The sequence below is a fragment of the Colletotrichum truncatum genome (assembly GCF_014235925.2).
Source record: "Colletotrichum truncatum strain CMES1059 chromosome Unknown Contig_0001, whole genome shotgun sequence".
Classification (NCBI taxonomy): domain Eukaryota; kingdom Fungi; phylum Ascomycota; class Sordariomycetes; order Glomerellales; family Glomerellaceae; genus Colletotrichum; species Colletotrichum truncatum.
This window is the reverse complement of record NW_027222398.1, coordinates 9,378,877-9,395,265: the sequence shown is the minus strand read 5'-3', so window position 1 is coordinate 9,395,265 and position 16,389 is coordinate 9,378,877. Positions and strand designations below refer to the sequence as shown.

At 49.9% G+C, this 16,389-nt stretch overlaps 7 protein-coding genes across 7 annotated transcripts; 2 read left to right on the top strand and 5 right to left on the bottom strand.

The window, feature by feature from the left end:
- Positions 1-621: 621 nt before the first annotated feature.
- Positions 622-1,557, top strand: CTRU02_202608 (indole-diterpene biosynthesis protein; the record flags this gene model as incomplete). The annotated part of the gene is made up of 1 exon (XM_036720021.1): positions 622-1,557. One exon carries the CDS (start codon positions 622-624, stop codon positions 1,555-1,557), a length of 936 nt encoding a protein of 311 aa, XP_036588723.1.
- A 147-nt stretch (positions 1,558-1,704) lies between these two features.
- On the bottom strand, positions 1,705-3,564 carry CTRU02_202607 (ncs1 nucleoside transporter; the record flags this gene model as incomplete). The annotated part of the gene is made up of 4 exons (XM_070204060.1): positions 1,705-2,835; positions 2,897-3,128; positions 3,186-3,356; positions 3,410-3,564. 4 exons carry the CDS (start codon positions 3,562-3,564, stop codon positions 1,705-1,707), a joined length of 1,689 nt encoding a protein of 562 aa, XP_070062642.1.
- Positions 3,565-3,679: 115 nt separating this feature from the next.
- On the bottom strand, positions 3,680-3,940 carry CTRU02_202606 (uncharacterized protein; the record flags this gene model as incomplete). The annotated part of the gene is made up of 1 exon (XM_070204059.1): positions 3,680-3,940. One exon carries the CDS (start codon positions 3,938-3,940, stop codon positions 3,680-3,682), a length of 261 nt encoding a protein of 86 aa, XP_070062641.1.
- A 609-nt stretch (positions 3,941-4,549) lies between these two features.
- Positions 4,550-6,230, bottom strand: CTRU02_202605 (uncharacterized protein; the record flags this gene model as incomplete). Its single annotated transcript, XM_036720019.1, has 2 exons — positions 4,550-5,449; positions 5,541-6,230. The coding sequence occupies 2 exons, from the start codon at positions 6,228-6,230 to the stop codon at positions 4,550-4,552; spliced, it is 1,590 nt and encodes a 529-aa protein (XP_036588721.1).
- Positions 6,231-7,878: 1,648 nt separating this feature from the next.
- CTRU02_202604 (uncharacterized protein) lies at positions 7,879-8,349 on the top strand (the record flags this gene model as incomplete). The annotated part of the gene is made up of 1 exon (XM_036720018.1): positions 7,879-8,349. The coding sequence occupies one exon, from the start codon at positions 7,879-7,881 to the stop codon at positions 8,347-8,349; it is 471 nt and encodes a 156-aa protein (XP_036588720.1).
- A 1,056-nt stretch (positions 8,350-9,405) lies between these two features.
- CTRU02_202603 (mannan endo-1,6-alpha-mannosidase DCW1-like protein) lies at positions 9,406-11,061 on the bottom strand (the record flags this gene model as incomplete). Its single annotated transcript, XM_036720017.1, has 3 exons — positions 9,406-10,071; positions 10,159-10,889; positions 10,974-11,061. 3 exons carry the CDS (start codon positions 11,059-11,061, stop codon positions 9,406-9,408), a joined length of 1,485 nt encoding a protein of 494 aa, XP_036588719.1.
- A 3,235-nt stretch (positions 11,062-14,296) lies between these two features.
- On the bottom strand, positions 14,297-15,838 carry CTRU02_202602 (uncharacterized protein; the record flags this gene model as incomplete). Its single annotated transcript, XM_036720016.1, has 2 exons — positions 14,297-15,032; positions 15,096-15,838. 2 exons carry the CDS (start codon positions 15,836-15,838, stop codon positions 14,297-14,299), a joined length of 1,479 nt encoding a protein of 492 aa, XP_036588718.1.
- Positions 15,839-16,389: the final 551 nt, after the last annotated feature.

Here is a 16,389-nt window from a genome sequence, read left to right as displayed (position 1 = left end):
CTTGAATTTAGGGGAATAACCATCTACTCCCTATGAGCTCAATTGAGGCCAATTTCATCGTTGATGTCTAAAACTTATGATGATTACTGCACAAACGCGCAACGTTCATAGGCAGACAGAACGCTGTAAAACTTAGCTAACCAAGCTATCTCAGGTCACAATACGACACTAAATGGCCCTATGATGCTCGAAAGGCATTGGAGGGATTAACAGGAAGTCCGGACAGACAGCCTTCAGAAGGCACATAACCCCGCTGCTGATCCAACGTAGGCATTAGGCCACCTGCATGCAAGGGGACAAAATCAATATCAATGTGGACCCAGACCTCTTTTAATTAGCCGACAACGTTCTTCACTGACTGTGCCACACGCTCACATGTTGATTCCCAGGGGCCATAACACTGCCTCGAGCCTCGGGAAGACCTGCAGCAAACCTGCACTCTTTTGACAGCTCGCTAACGAATATGCACTCGATACCTACCTGTACCTTATCCAGATGGGTGGGCTTCGCTTCGTTGCCACTACCATCCAAACCTCGCAATCACCGTGGGATAGAACCCAATCTTCCCCGGGACATCAGTACGTTGCCAAATAACTGGTAGTACTGGCTACCAAACACAAAATGCCCGACCTCAAACAACTTCGCGGAACAGTTGCGAAGACCGAGGAGTTCACCCCGCTCTCTGACCAAATCTACTTATTTGCAGCCCCCACAGCCAACACCGACGACCCAGTCATTGAGAAACGAAGCCAGAATGGACCTGATGTAGTACTCATATACGGTTGGGGCGATGGTCGGCTTAACCACGTCGCAAAATATGCCGCCGGCTACTTCAGCCTGTTCCCCCGGGCCAAAATTATCGTCATACTCTCTCAGGTCTTTAAGGGCTTGTTTTCAAGCCAGGTTGAGCGTGTGCGTTGCATGAAACCGCTCATCACAGATGTATTCGACTTCGATTTCACAAAACGTACTTCCAAAGCACAACCCTCCATTCTTGTCCATGTTTTATCGGATACGGGCGGTTTGTATTTCACCGCCACCCTTGATGGATACAAACAAGCCTTTGGTCATGCCATGCCGCATTCCCTCCTGGTCATGGACTCTACTCCTGGTTCGATGGGAGACGACGGGAGGAACATTGGAAAACTGGCAGACGCCATGGTGAATGATGCGAAAGCGACAACACCCTTACCGCCTCAGGTTCTTAAAGCCATGTGCATTCTCGTCCTTTTCATAATGCGCCTGGTGGAAATAGCGCGGTCTCGTAAGAACCCGATGATCCTCAGCAGTGCGACGTCCAATAGCGAGGAATTCGCGACTAAGTCGGCTCGGCGATTATACATGTACTCCAAAGAAGATCTGGTCACCGATTGGGAAGCAGTCGAGAAGCACGCCGCAGATGCAAGAGTGAAAGGGTACCATGTGGAGTGTAACTTGTTTGAAGGAAGCGAACATGTGCAGCACATGCGGCGGTGGCCGGAAAAGTACTGGCATATCATAAAAATGGCTTGGGCGGAATCCACTGATGGCATATCAACAGTGAAATCTCGTCTTTGAAATAATCAATTTCGTACGCTACTAAGTAAATTTAGACATCTCAAACCTCTTCCAGAGATATACAGCATTCATCAACATGCAAAGAGCACCTGACAATGAGATGATTTAAAGCTTCGCTATGGTAAACGGAATGCAAACCCCGCTTCCTCAGGGCTCTGCTGGCTTCTTAGCAGCAGAACCTCCATCAATTTCTATGGGCATACCCTCAAGAGGCCCTTCAACCCGCTTGGGTCTCTCGAAAGGCGCCATGCCCTTCTTGATGGCGACATCGTCGTCGAATGTTCCGTAGACGTCAAATTCATCTTGATAGCCAACTCTGTTGGGCTTGAATGCAAAGGTAAGAGCCGCATAGAGTGCTCCAGCCTCCAGGAATCCAAAGATGTAGTTTCCAAGGTAATATTTGTAGAGCCCGTCGTTGATCTTTACGTTGGGGTTGACAGCTGCAATCATGCCGGGCATGGCCGGAACGAAGCAGACCACCCAAGCTACGAAAGCTCTCCAGTTGAAGCCACCAGTGTACCAGTACGCTCCATCCTTGGATCCTGTGTACAACTGGCTCATCTCGATGCGCTGGCGGCGGATAACGAAGTAATCCGTCATCATAATGCCCGTCAAGGGACCCATAAAAACAGAGAAACTGGCAGCGACTGAAACGAACACGCTGGCAGTGTTGTAGAACTCCCAAGGCTGGACAGCCCAAGACAAAGCCGCGGCCAGAAGCGCACCACGCTTTATTGTGATCCAGGTAGGAAGAAGACCAGCAAGGTCCATGCCAGCGGCGTACCCGTTGCCGAGGATGTTCTCCGCGATCTGGCCCAGCACAAAGCCCAAGCTGCAGAAAAATGCGCCAGCACGGGTTTTGGCGTTGTAATCATCCATCATCCACTGGGTGATGACAGTTAAGGGGTTCCACATTGGCTCTTCAAGCTTCCAGATAGCCATCGAGGCCGAAGCGGTCAGGATGGCGAAGATTGGGACGATCATTCCAGGAATGAAAAGGGAAAAGACGATCCCTGGAACTTGGCAACCTTGTCGACGCGCAAAACGTGTGAAATCACTCTGATTGAGCACACCGGCTGAAATGTTGCCAACGGAGGCGATGATACCGTAAACCCAAGCCCATTCCTTGGTGAGCGTAGACGGTTGCTTTGCACCGGACTCAAAGAGAGGGCCAGTACCGCCTGTAGTGCATGCCCAGATGGTGATACCCATCATGGTGACAAGCACGATCAAGTTGGCAATAATGACCGGAACCTTGGCCTTCTCGACGCGAATGAGCTGCAGCAAATATCGTTAGAAGTTGTATCATCGGAGCCATAATGGTGCATTTTCTACTTACCAAGAACGGAATGGAGATCAGATGAAAGATGACGAATCCGATAAGATCGCGGGTGACCATGTGAGCGCTTTCCGGGAGCGTGTTCTCCATGGTGAGAAATTTGTAGCTCCAGCTACTCAGCATAGCTGAGACGCAAAGTCCACCCAACCAAGCCTGCGATCCGTACCAAACAATAGACAACATGATTCGGATAAGCTGTCCAATGTAGGCTCCGTTCATACCAAGAATAATTCTATATCAGATTGTGAGTCTCTGGCGCGATCTTGGGCATCAAGACAAGGATTCTTACCTCTGGGAGACCGTGAAGCCAATGTGCCATTCACCTCCCATCCATCCGTTACCAATGACAAGCAAGCAAATGAGGACTCGAGCGAGAATCATCAGACCAATGGTCTGTGGGATCGTAAGACCCAACGATAGTAAAGATGCCGCACCGGTCCATGCTGAGATACACAAGCTGGAAGCAGATGATTAGCTCCGTGAATGATATGCATACTCGTCAGAAATACATACTTGGAGATCGATCCAAAACCTAGGAAAGCCCATACGCCCCAGGTTCTCCTGTTGGGTGGGAGCGGTGCAATATCTGGATTAATCCACTTCGTCGTTTCGTAGCCATGCTCAGTGTCATCCCTCACCCTCAGTCTATCGAGGAAAGACTTTCCCATTGTACCACAGGAAAAGCAATTGGCGCCTCAATGTTGCTTATTGGGTGGTTCTTAGTAGCGGTTAATCTTTACTGGATTCTTGTGAGGCCTCAATCTCATCTGGACCCTGGAGCGCCTAACACGATGATGCTTGACAAGCTTGAAAACGAAGACGGAGGTTTCCCAGAGATAAGCCAGAACAAAGTGGACAAAACAAACTTTGCACAAGGGCAGAAGTGGTTTTATGTCGGCAGTAAAATGCGCATACCCCCACACGGGATTTCCTGACCCATGGCTCGACCCTTGACCACCCTTCCGAGAAAGATGAGGAAGCCAAGTAGCTTATCAGATTCAGTGGTGCGACTGACATCTGCACGCTTGACCTTATCAGATCCATGCATCCTTGGTCGGTGCCAGGGATATCAAATGGACCAAACTCCAGCCAAGGGCAACAGGCCGACAGCTCGCCGAGGTCGCATTGGACCCCGCATCTAGACCCCCCCAACCACCCACCCCATTTGTGGAAAGGCTCACCTGATAAGGTAACGGCACCGACGATGAACTGTGGGAAAACTTATGATTTGCGCCTCTAGCGGGTGAGATTTTTGATGAAATGGAGGGTCGACAAACACCCCCGTACAAAGATATGCGGAAAAGCGAGTGTGCCCCCTCAAGGGTTTGCCAGGACATCTCATTGGTCAACCTTTCTCATGAGTGGTCTGGGCTCTCTTATCACAGGAGGGTTTCTGATGATAGCATAGATAGCAACCATCGCTTTGTGCCGCAAAAAACGTGTCTCGATGGTCTCAGAAATCCCGAGATAATGGATACGGGAGGGATGAACCGTGGGGCATATCCATGTATAGCACGCGTTACAAAAAGAAGCCTACCTTATTTCAACGTCTGATGGTTGTGGAATTCCCGGGAGTAAAATCACGTCGGTTGACCACAACTGGCAGCATACTTCTCGGACGTTAACAATATAAGTTCCGTGCTATCTCTGGTGTTATATTGGTAGGCACTCCTCTGGATAAGTTTGTGCTAAAGTCATCCAGTTCCAATCTTGGCCTTCATCTCTGGCTTTCCACACTCTCTGCTCGACAAACTTCTGCGTCCGTTCGACCGTCACGGTCTTCCGTTGTGCGCCCATCGAACCAAATACTTCCAGGACAGCTGCTCTATCTTCGATATCCGACATCTCGCAAGCCGCTAAGAAGACAGGCCAGAGCAGCATTTTGGTCTCCGCGGGTGGTCCACTTGTATAAAGCATCACGTCGTGCGCCTTGCTCAGGGCCTCTTTATCGGTCTCCACAGACGAGTTCGGGATATGGAACAGCCTATGCAGATACAGGAGAGCCCCCGCTCGGTAGCATGCAGCTTGCGCGCGGAATTTACGTGAGGTGCGGAAGGAGACATTGTCAGATATTACTGGTCGCCACGACTCCAGACGTATGCGGAGGGACTCGGCTCGGAGAGACAAGTCTGAGTAACCATCGTTGATCCAGCCACCAACGCAGATGGATGATGGCGAACTGTCATCTGCAGCCTCAACATGCACACCCCCGTCCATGAGTGTGTTGCTACAAGCAGGCTGAAGAATTTGGTCCCGAACTTCTTCAGCCAATATGCAGAGCTCCTCCAGGAGGGGCATCATGGTAATCGTATACCCAAGCAGCCGGTCGGGTTTAGGGCTCTCGGTTTCCAACCAAACATACGCGGGCACTCTAGGTCGACGCAGCTGGACAAGCGAAACCACAAGGTCTTGCCTCGCCAACGCTCGTAGGTAATACTTTGCTACAGAAGAAACCTCTCCTCCAGTAGAGATGTGGTGGCTGATTAGAGACGCCACATTTGATAGGACTGTGGGTATAGTGGCATGGTGCCCTGGTTGCGCCAGAGTAACGAGCTAGACCCTGTGAGCATGCGATTCATGTTTACCACCCGACTCTCACGGCCGGGAGATGAGAACGACCCACAACGAGGAACGCTGAACTCACCTCCATTGCGCAAAGTCCGAGAAGGAGGAAAAGGGCCTCTTCAAAATAGAACCTAGAAGGCTTCATGCTTCTCAAATTCGCCAAGATTCTCGCTCTGCGATTGAGCACTGGCAACAGCGAACCTGTGGAGTCGCCAACAAGATACGAATATCCAACTGCCGAGATGGCATCGGCGACAGTTACAGGGTCTTGCTGCAGCATCAACAGGACGTTGGCGTTCATTTCATTGACAAACTCGGGACCAATTAGCAGTTCGAAAGGGTGCCTGTTGAAATACACTTCAATATGTGGCTCGTCTGCGAGCGGCACTGTGCCCGGCGGAATGAACGAGAAAACCCGTGGGCTTCCTATGAGATGTGTTGGAGGCTGGCTTTCAGATGGCCCTGTGGTCGCTACGGTGCTCAACTTGTTGACCGAAGACTCACTCGCCGGGGGTTTCACCACTTGTCTTGAGACCGTTTGCACTTCGTTAGTCGCCTTGTTATCGCTTTTACTACCAACCGCCGCTGGAGTCAATGCCGCTGTTGATGATCGCGAGTGGGTAGTTTGCTGTTTGTACCCCTGGCATACATGGCGCCGTCGTGCGCAAGTACCGCATGACGGGCGGATCTCATCGCATTTGACTTTAGCTCGACGGCAGTCGATGCAACCGTTACGTGAGCGTCGCATAGGGGGGATTAAAGGCGGCATATTGACGAAGAAATGTTTGAAAGCTTGATTACCTGAGGAGGGGTTTGGATTGCCTGGCCTAGGGGAGGAGGATCCAGTTGGGATGCTTGCGATGTTGATTGTGGCGGGTAAAATCGGTACTCGTTTCCCCCTCTCCTCCCACAGAAGCAATATTTTTCTGCAGCAAACTTCAGGCTTAGGGCCATGGTAGGTTCAAGACAAGGGTGTAATTCTATGGGCTGCTGATGCTGTGTAGTAAACGGATGCTTTATTATCTTATCAGATCGTTTCCGACCCGCGACCGAACAGGGGTCAGCCGACATTAACGAGGAGAAGAGAGCCACTTACGGCGACACATCGGAGTCACAAACTGACTCGGCCGGGATTAGTTCCTGTGTTGTTCAATGATTCTGGTCCACAACGTATCCATTTCGGTAGTTGAATACAGGATCTGCTTTCAGTGCGGATACTGAATCGATGTCATGGAGCAGCACCACGTTGCCGACGCGTTGTTTTTTGCCCGGGACCGAGGCATAACGAGAAGCATTTGACCAGCATCGTTTTTGCTCCAAAGTATTCGATATGCTGGGCCGAAGATTATCGCCGAAGATGACCGAGCTCATTACGGGTTAATTGCCTCCTACAGTACTGCACAGCATGATGACAGAAAGCCATTTTTGGCTCTAGATGTGTCTCACAGGTTCAATACTTACTTACCTCCACACAACTGCATTCAAATGCAAGTTATCCAAGGCCCCAATTAGCCTCAGCTATTGATTGGAAGCAACCGAGAGTTTCCACAGCACCGGTACATTGTGTGGCTGAAGAGCATAGAATGGCTTGTTTCTGCGTCCCTCTTCCGTCGGGCAAAACTGTCGCCACAGATCAGCACACAACAATTCCCAAGAGGACCGATTTTCAGGGTCCAGCGAAGGGAAGTAAATGGTAGCCAATCACACTAACCAGTGAAGTCACTGAACGCCAGACAAGGTTTAGATGCAGCCTCGATGATGGTAGTTGAGCAGTAATATTTCCTCTGGCTTTCCTGTTTTTCTGCTCATTGAGCCGCCATGTCCCCTTTGGTATCTTAGGCCATTCTCCCATTCGCCAGCTTCTAAAGAGCAGCCTATGCTTAGTGGTCATGATGCACCAGAGGCGGTTTGCTTTTGGCCGTTAGCTTAGCCATGGCTGACCGCAACACTTCGTCTTGGCAGTAAGACCTATGACATCAACGGTCGATCCTACATACTGCCCACCCATCTTAGTGAACAGCATACGGCAGTGCCATAAGTGCCAACCGGTGCGATTCAGCCACTAATATCGATCGAAAAGGGTTAATCCGTTCCCTGCTATGCCACAGACGATGTCATTTTGCGCGCTGATTGTCGGGTAGCATTGAGGCGGTGATAGCATTGTCGCGATCATCTTCTGCTAAAGTGGCTTGACGTGATAAGTATGACGTTCATATAGGCCAAAGAGAATTGTCTCCTCAGGGAGGATAAAGGGTTGGAAAGTGCCCACGGCGAAGGTGGAAAACATTCGTTCTATTTGCAGCAACCATTACATATCTTGTTGAATAAGACAACTCGTCCACAATCTCTATACTATATCTCTTAGGGGAGATATACCTACAATACAATCGAAACATCAACCGCCAGTCTCCATCATTATGCCTTCCTTGCCCATCGAAGCCTCCCAGTCAGCTCGGGATATTGCACTGACGCTCATCACCCGAGCTTCAGGAAGCAGAGGGAGCAGTCGCGTCGGTAGACCCGCCCGAACCGGTATGCGAGTCCTCAGCGGCGGCATAATCGCCGCCATAGTCATCGGCTCCTTGGTTGGCCTGGCATTGATTATCCTTGCTATTCTTCTCTTCCGCCGTCACAAGAGACAGAGCCAAGCTAGAAACAAGGAGATGCAGAAGTACTACGGAGATAACCGGTCCAGCATCGGTTCCACCAACTACGGCGGCGACTACAACAATACCACGACCACCAATAATGGTGGCTACAACTACGGCCAGGGCTACGGATACGCACACACTGCTGCGCCAGGACAATACGGCTATGCCCCGCGGGACAACGGTGGTGTATCCGGTGTCGCTCCTGCTCATACTGCGGATCACGTTACCACGAAATAAAAAATCAGATATCTTTACAGAAAATTATGAAATGATGGGATATTACATGGTTATCATTTAAGATGATGATATTGAGATACAATATGTATGATTACGCTGTACACTATTACACGCTTCGATACCCTCTAGGTAGATGTACGATATGAGATTTTGTCAAAAGAACAAAGGCCGAATGGCTTGCCTAGTCAAAGTACTCCAAAGTGTGATTTGCAATATTATTACCCCTAATATTACTGTAAATGATGATGAAACATGACGGAATTTTCATCCCGCAGTTAACTGAACACTGCTCCTTGGTGTTTCCTTGAACCAGGTTCTGTCAGCACTCTTATCGTGACCATTACATTTGTGACAGACCTATAAACATCTGAAAGTTTTCACAAACGGCTTTCGAAAGCGTTGCCAATGAAATTCAGGCGAACGAAGAATATTGAATTCCGTCACGTATAAGGTAATCTTCAGGGGCAAATATTGAAATGATTAAATGGAAACAGAAATGTGCCTTACCTGTAGGTGGGATACAAGCGAGATAGGCGGGTTGTGGCAGTGAAAGACTTGGAGCCAAGACTCAGATGTAGATAAAACGTTCGGGCGAGATAGGATTCACGCCATGACAAGACAATCATTTCGTTAATTTACTGCCTAGTAATTACATTTCTCAAGTACCAAGGCTTGGCGAAGAGATGCTACGCAGCAGGCATCCCATTGTGAACTTGAAGATTTACCGCATCCTGCCAACTACTTCTCGACATAGGAGAAAAGTAACCTTCAGTGGTCATCATGATTGGCACTTCACTGAAACGAGTTTCGTCATAAATGTAATAACTAAGAGTTTTGATTGTGCGACATAAGTCTCTTGTAAACTACCGCCGCGTGTCCAGATAACGCCGCCCATATGCCCCGAAGGAGTTCTTCTCCTATATAGTCATGGTCAACCCTTTCGGTAAGGCTGCCTATAAATTTCTTTCATAAAAACCTCAGAAAGTTCCTGTTTAAGGAACGCAATAAACCGCACCTAGATAATCCGTGACAAGTAAATAAAACACTTTGTCAACCCTATTTATACGTAGCGGGGGACACGCTCTCCTTCGACGTCGTCACCTCCGCAACCTCTGGCTTCGACGGACCCTTGCCCTTGGTCTCGTTCCACTCCGAAACACCCACGCTCATCCAGCCCCAGATGCCGATAGCGCTCAGGAGGACTACGATAGTGAGAATACTAGCCCCAGCCTTGTCGCCGGTGGTAATCGGCGCGAATTCCCGATACGGGTGAGAGTTCATGCCAGCGTTCGGGTCTCCCTGAGATGTACCACCCGTCGTGTTCGTAACCGGCGGCTTGGGTTCCATGATACTCAGCACAGCGCCGAGCACGTTCATCGCCTCACCAGCGCCACTGGTCTTATCGACTGCTGGATCAACAAATTGGCCGCTTGTCCAGTAGAAGCCACAGACCCGTCCTGATGCGCCTCCTGTGCACTGTTTAATGGCAGACTGTGTCGAGTTGAGAAGGACGGGCCGGATGAGCTCTCGAGTCGAAGGTACAAGTTGAGCAACAACAGCCATCCATCGGTGGAGGTAACCCTTGAAGCTCAACATATCTTGCGAGCAGCGTCCGTGGTCGACTTCGCAGGCGATTTCGTATGCGGCACCGTCGGCGAAGAAGTCCTCGATGGCAACTTGAACTAGTTTCTCGGTGCGGTCGAACCATTTTTGCTCTCCAGTCTACCCAACAGGTCAGCTCAAATTCCTCACTCAACCCCTTCTCAAGACACAAAAAGTCAGTGGGCAGCCATGGGGGGAAAAACTCACGTGGTTGGCCATGAATGCACAGCCCTGCATGACAACAGCGATGTTGTACGAAAAGGTAGCCTTAAAGACGTTGGTGCAGTTCTTGGGGACGTGGCCACCATCATACACCCTGTAATTCTCATTGTCGATGAAGTTCACAGCCCACAGCCAGTCCCAGGTTTCCTCCGCGAAGCGGGCGTATGTGGCATTGTTTGTGTACCGCGCCAGACGAGCACCCATGTTGAAGAAAATACCGTTGGAGATCGTGTTCTTATAATCGTAGCCCGTGTTCGTCGGTGGAACCTGCCAGCGCAAGCCACCGCCGCAAGTCTCGTCGTGACGGTCTGGGCTGGCCTGTGTCGTCCATACGGCCTGGGCCAGGGCGAGCCACTGAGGCTGGTCTGGGGGAGGATCGGGGAATTTGTTCTCGGCTGCCAGCATGGCTGACATGCCCCAGAATCCTTGGTCGTCGTTGCCGAGCGAGGCAGTGTGGTTGGGAGGCATATAATCGCGGCCAGGTCCGACTTGGTGCAGCATTCCCTCCGTCACTACGTGGTTGTAACTCTCGTCGCCTGTGTAATACCAATAATCGATGTACGTTCCCATCATTGCTCCTCCCTGCCACCAGTAGTAATCGCCTTTGCCATCGTCTGGTGGTCCTGGTAAGATTCCGGGGATTTCGCCGGTCTGATTTCCTTTATAAAACTTCATGAGATCATATGCGAGAGTGCTGGCAGAGGTCAAGATGTCTTCTGTTTGTTGGAAACCGGGTTAGATATTTTGCGACGAACGGCAGCATGGGATTGAGAATCTCCAAAGTCACTTAAAGCTCATACCTCTTGTCTCTATAGAGTACGCCGCATCGGCAGCCCCAAAGAGCAGCAGAGCTGCCGGCGCAAAGCTCGAAATCATCGATGACAGCATTTTGAGTGAGTGTAAACTTGCGGGCACAAGCCTTTCTACCAGGCTCGGATCCCACAGAAGAAAACGAGCGACGAGACTTGTTGGTTGAGAAGACAATGCACGATCAGCACATATCGAGAAGAAGAAAAACGGCCCTTCTGACAGCTGACGGTAAGGCTGGTGATGACAACTAGGTCGGTCGATCGTAGGCGTTCTAGACTGACTGGGGTGCAGCTGCTTATGTGTGATTGAGGGGAACGGGGGGGTCGGAAAACCGTTCTACACCTGGAATCTGAATGGGTGCACCTGCAGGTCCAAATGACTGGGATCTCTCAAGGTCTTATGACTTTTGCCGCCCGACTTTGCTTGTTGACTATCCGAGCTGACAAGTAGGATCGTAATGGACTTCTATAGGCGAGAAGCGGTGTCCGGGGCTTCTAGAGGGAAGTTGGAAGAAAAACCAAACAAACACAACGAATACAATGTACCGCTCGAAAAAGTCAAGGGAGAGAGAGGTTAGTCTCGGTGTCTAGGGAGAAGAGGAAGACAGCCAGCTTTCAGGGACGACCAGAGCATGCAACAAAAGCCAGAAGCAGGTTTCCGGGGATAGAAATCTGGGGAAAACATGGCGGAAGAACCGGTGGCATCGATGACATTTTTGTCTCCTCGTACATCACCTTGGCGGCACTTGGCGGCCAGGCTGTTGGCACGATGACCATACATGGCTTGCAAGGAATGGGGACCTAGCCACCTGAATCTTAGGGGTAGCGGGACATGGGGAGAGTTAGAGAGAATTGGGCACCTGGAGCTCTCTGGTAAGGAAAATTGGAGAGGCCCCAAGACTCATGTCCCAACAGAGGGGTGGATATGTTCCAAGAAGGATGATGACGCGGTACGGATGGTCAAGATTGAAAACGACTTGAAGAAAAACACACCAGGAGTGCACCGCTGGGCTGGGCATTGGGGCGGTGCAAGGGCTGCCATCCAATCTCGCATCTCTCAGGCCCAAAGCCCCATCGTATCCCATGTCGAGACGGTATTAGCGCGCAGGTTCGCCAAGAGTAATATACGAAAAAAGAACGTGAAGAGAATACCACACCCTCAGGGATGGTCAGTCTGGGCAAGCACATCTATTGGATTTGGCGAGCCTGGGCGCAACCGTATTTGTGAGATCATCCGCCGGACCACTGGTCTTAGGGGTCTTGAACTCTTTTCCCATCGTTTCCAGCCTTCCCGGCTTCCGTCAGCCCACGCACGTTTTACGCAGTCTTGACGCACCGAATTTCTTAGGTGGTTTGGCCCTTTGGCCTAAAACCCACCCCCGTCGACAATAGTGGGATTTGCTTCAGCCTAGACGAACACTGAAGTTGATATTAAGCTTAACATATAACACCAGATGGCGCTTGCGGGTCACTCGCTTCAGTCAGTTACGGGGGGAGGTTTGTGGTGGATAGAAAGGGGGGTTCATGGCACTGGCCAACCCTTCAGGTGACCGACTGACCCATGGAGGGAGAGTCGAGAGCGTGTATCCGTCCCCGGGCCGTTCTTAGATCCATTTCCAAGGGCTTGGTCAGATTCCCCCCCTTGCTGAATCGAGGCTGAGCGCCATGGCACCTTGAGGGCACAAACAGAGACAATCTGATGCAGTGATGGATAAGCCACCAGCAGTCGTAGTGAAGGAATGTGGTGCGTGCCGTGCCCCTGATGCTCCTCATTAAACTTCATTCCCCAAAGCGCTGAGCATAACATGGGCCGGTGCCTCGTAATTCTTTCAGGTCACTGAAATTGGGACTTATCCAATCAAATTTGATGGTCGGGATTCCTGCCGAGAGAGCTGGGCCAGCGCATTTTGCATTGTTGAAGTCCAGCAGCCACCAAGAAGTCGGTCCCTTGGGATACCGGAACCTTGCGGAAGATTGACTTTGTATCTTCGTCCCGTGCGTTGACGCCGGTGCTTATGAATGTCAGGGATGCACAAAGCTCCCTCGCCCCCATCTCTGTTTATGCGTGTAGGGACGGACATCTTGGTAGTCAAAAGTCATCACAGCTTTGATGACTTCCAGATGATTATCAACCTGATTCCAACGGGGGGGGGGTGCTTACTCAGTGATGCCAAGAAGCCTCTTTCGCAAAGCCCCCTGTTGCAGTAGAAATGAATCCACTACAATTAGCCGCATGGCGCTGCCATCGCGTGCGTCCCATATGGACCACAGCAGCCTCCAAAACGGCCCTTTTCTATTTTATATTTTTATTTTTTTATTATCGGCTGACTTGAAGATAATAAAACCGGACTTGAAAACACCGCCTCTGCCCGGTTCTTCACAGATGGTTGACATCACATGCCGCTTGTGGTATAAAATATATGCATACAGCCAAGCAACTTGCATCGTCTCAATTTCCAGACTAGCTCGTATCTCATGTGTCTCTGATCCTAACATTTCATTCGAATTAAGGAGGACGGACGTCAGAGCGACGGAAGCGGAGTAAGCAATGCAAGGGTGAAGAAGAGCGAGACAGGTGTACAGATACGGATGATTGAAACCGGCAAATCGCTGCTGCTTGTCTCTAAAAGATTGAGAATCGTAACTACACAGACTTACCCGGTGGTCTTCCTGCTGTGTTCGTGATGCATGTCCTCCAGTGCTCCTAGGTACATACTATACTATCCCTACGCCGACGCTGAATATCGACATGATGCATCCACCTTGGTTTGCCCTCGCAGATACTACAAATGCTAAACCAGCATTAAACTTCTGATCAATAATCAGCAGACAAACAAGCTCCAATCGGCCTTGTGATGAGGGTTTCAACTTGACAAAATCTCTTTTTTGATTATCTCATAATATTATTACCAAAGGCAATCTTCGCTTTTCCTGCCATTCATTCAACTAGTTGTCGAGTTCTTTAACCCGGCCCGTCACTTTCTTTTTTATTGTCTTCGTTATCTGGCAATCATACAACTCAGACAAGTTGAATCAAATGACGACATATTCCGTTACCAGAACTGAAAATGTTGTTGATTGAAGAATGCTGCGCTCATCAGCTATTTCGGAAATCCTCCCCTCGGTTTGCCTTTTGCCCATAAACATACCGCATATTTTAGTTACTACGTCTCATTAGGTCGCTAAAATGGGAGATCACGATTTTAGTTAAAATTTGTGTTTAGGCAGAGCACAGTAAAACGATGAAAATATTTTGCTTTTGACGATATTATGGTCTGTTTCCGTATGTCTCCTTCTGCCGCTGTTCCGGGCCTCTATTTCTGACTGTCTGTAGGATCAGCTGGCTCAATTCTGACCGCTGTCACGACGTCCATCTGTATATATGGACCTTCCACAATTGTTGGTAACACGTACGCATGAGAAGTCGTTTCTCTGGAATGCACAACAGGCATATCATGCGTGCTCACGTAAGACCTTCCCCAGGGCCTTTGACCTCCATGCCTCCACCACCACCATCCTTTATGATTTCTAGTTGAGTCTGGCTGAAGCTCCGACAACGGTACCCTCCTGCTAGCCGGCCCGCTGATAAACACTGTGTGCCCATATTCTCTTATTGGGGTTCTCATGAAGGCGAACCTATCCAGTCCCGTGTCATGTACATCCTGTGGCGCGCTAAATAAAATCGTGGACGTCCATAATATCGAGTTGAAGAGGCCATTTGCAGCCAAGATACACCCTGCAAACGCAAAATAAGGGATACCGAGGTCGATTCCCAGTAGAGATGTGATACGGCCGATGATAAGGGGGGTACTGCATCCAATATATACGAAGGGGTAGATTAGAAAGGCCGGGTGGTATCCAGACAATGGTCGTCGATCTCCTGATGGCGAATTCCTTCGGTTTTCGGGTAAGTAACGACAACTTCGCTTTTGACGCCATAAAATGAAAAATACAAAAGTGTAGAGACTGAAGGTCAGGACGATGGAGATTATGACCCAGAAATAGTGAGCCCACAGACGCCAAGGGTCGTATGCTGTTGAAATCCAACACCTACGAGGTTGAGGACACGGCGCTGGTCAGTTTTGAACAAACAGAACACAGGAGACAGCATACCAAACGTTAGCCCTCATGAAGAAGGACTCCCCAGGGCCTCTACCGTGGTCGTTAAATCCAACTCCCGCACCATTCACCCCAAAGTCAAACGCCCAGAGAAGGGCAATGCAAGTGTACACTGTCCACGGCGGCACCTTGTAGCCCAAGCCTACAGTTAAGAATGTATTGACAGCGATAACCGACAGGAACAGGCTAGCGGCCAGGTTGCTCGTTGACCCTAGCCACCCTTGAGCCCAGCAGACTGGGGACGGTGCGAAAATGCCGTCGGCATATACCCAATAGAAACTTAGTCCATAAGCAAGAGCTTCCATCATGTCTGCCAGGAGGAGGTTGTAAACGAGTATCGGAAAGGGATTTCGAATCTCGGGTTCATCGTCGTTGCGTTGTTGTTGTTGTTGTTGTTGTTGTTGTTGATTTTGTGCATTTGCCTCCGCAATCCGTTGCTCCTCGGCGAGTCTATCGAGTTCTTGGAGACGTGCAAACCCCGTGCTGCCAGAACATGGTGCATCTAGCCCGAGAGACAAGTCCGGGGCGTCGCCGGATGTGACTGCAGTTTGAGGTTGAGGTTTTTTTGACTTCCTATTTGCCAAGTGCTCCTTCAGCAGCTTGTACGTGATGAAAAGCCACAGCAGAGCTGTTGACAAAAAAGACAGGAACGAGAATGCAGTCAAAACAATTAGCCCACTGCGGTGGTTATCTGGTAGTGGTGCCAGTGTTCCACGCAGTTGCGCAGCGGTTGACATGATTGAACTACCATTGGATCACCCAAAGCCATTTCGGGCAGACGGTAGGCACAAAAAGATAATATAAAAGACAAATGCTCGTCTTCGGGCACTCTTTATCAGACTCTTCAATTTTCTTGTTGAAGTTTGATTGAACCCCTGACCATGTTTTGCAAAGGCGGTTCGATGCCCGCAGGGACTGTCTTCTACCCCAGGATTAACTACTTTTGAGCGGTTGTAGGGAGCCAGAAACTCTGTTGATCGTGCGCCAATAAGCATGGGCATGGGCAGCAAAACTCTAACGTAAGTTGCTTCGCTGCGAAGTTTAAGTAGCGTGGCATTCCGTCTTGGGGTATGTAGTTCGTCACTTCGCATGCCCAGGCCAACGCATCGGGGCTGGCAACAAACGTAAGAAGAAATCATGAAGAGAAATAATTTTTCCGAGATACTTTAAAGCTCATTTATCTTTGTCGCTTTCAACGTTGGCGCAATTGATCATTTTAGATCAACATCGCGAACTGCATACCCATACGCTTTGAACATCGAACACCAAGTCTAGTTGGAGGACCAAA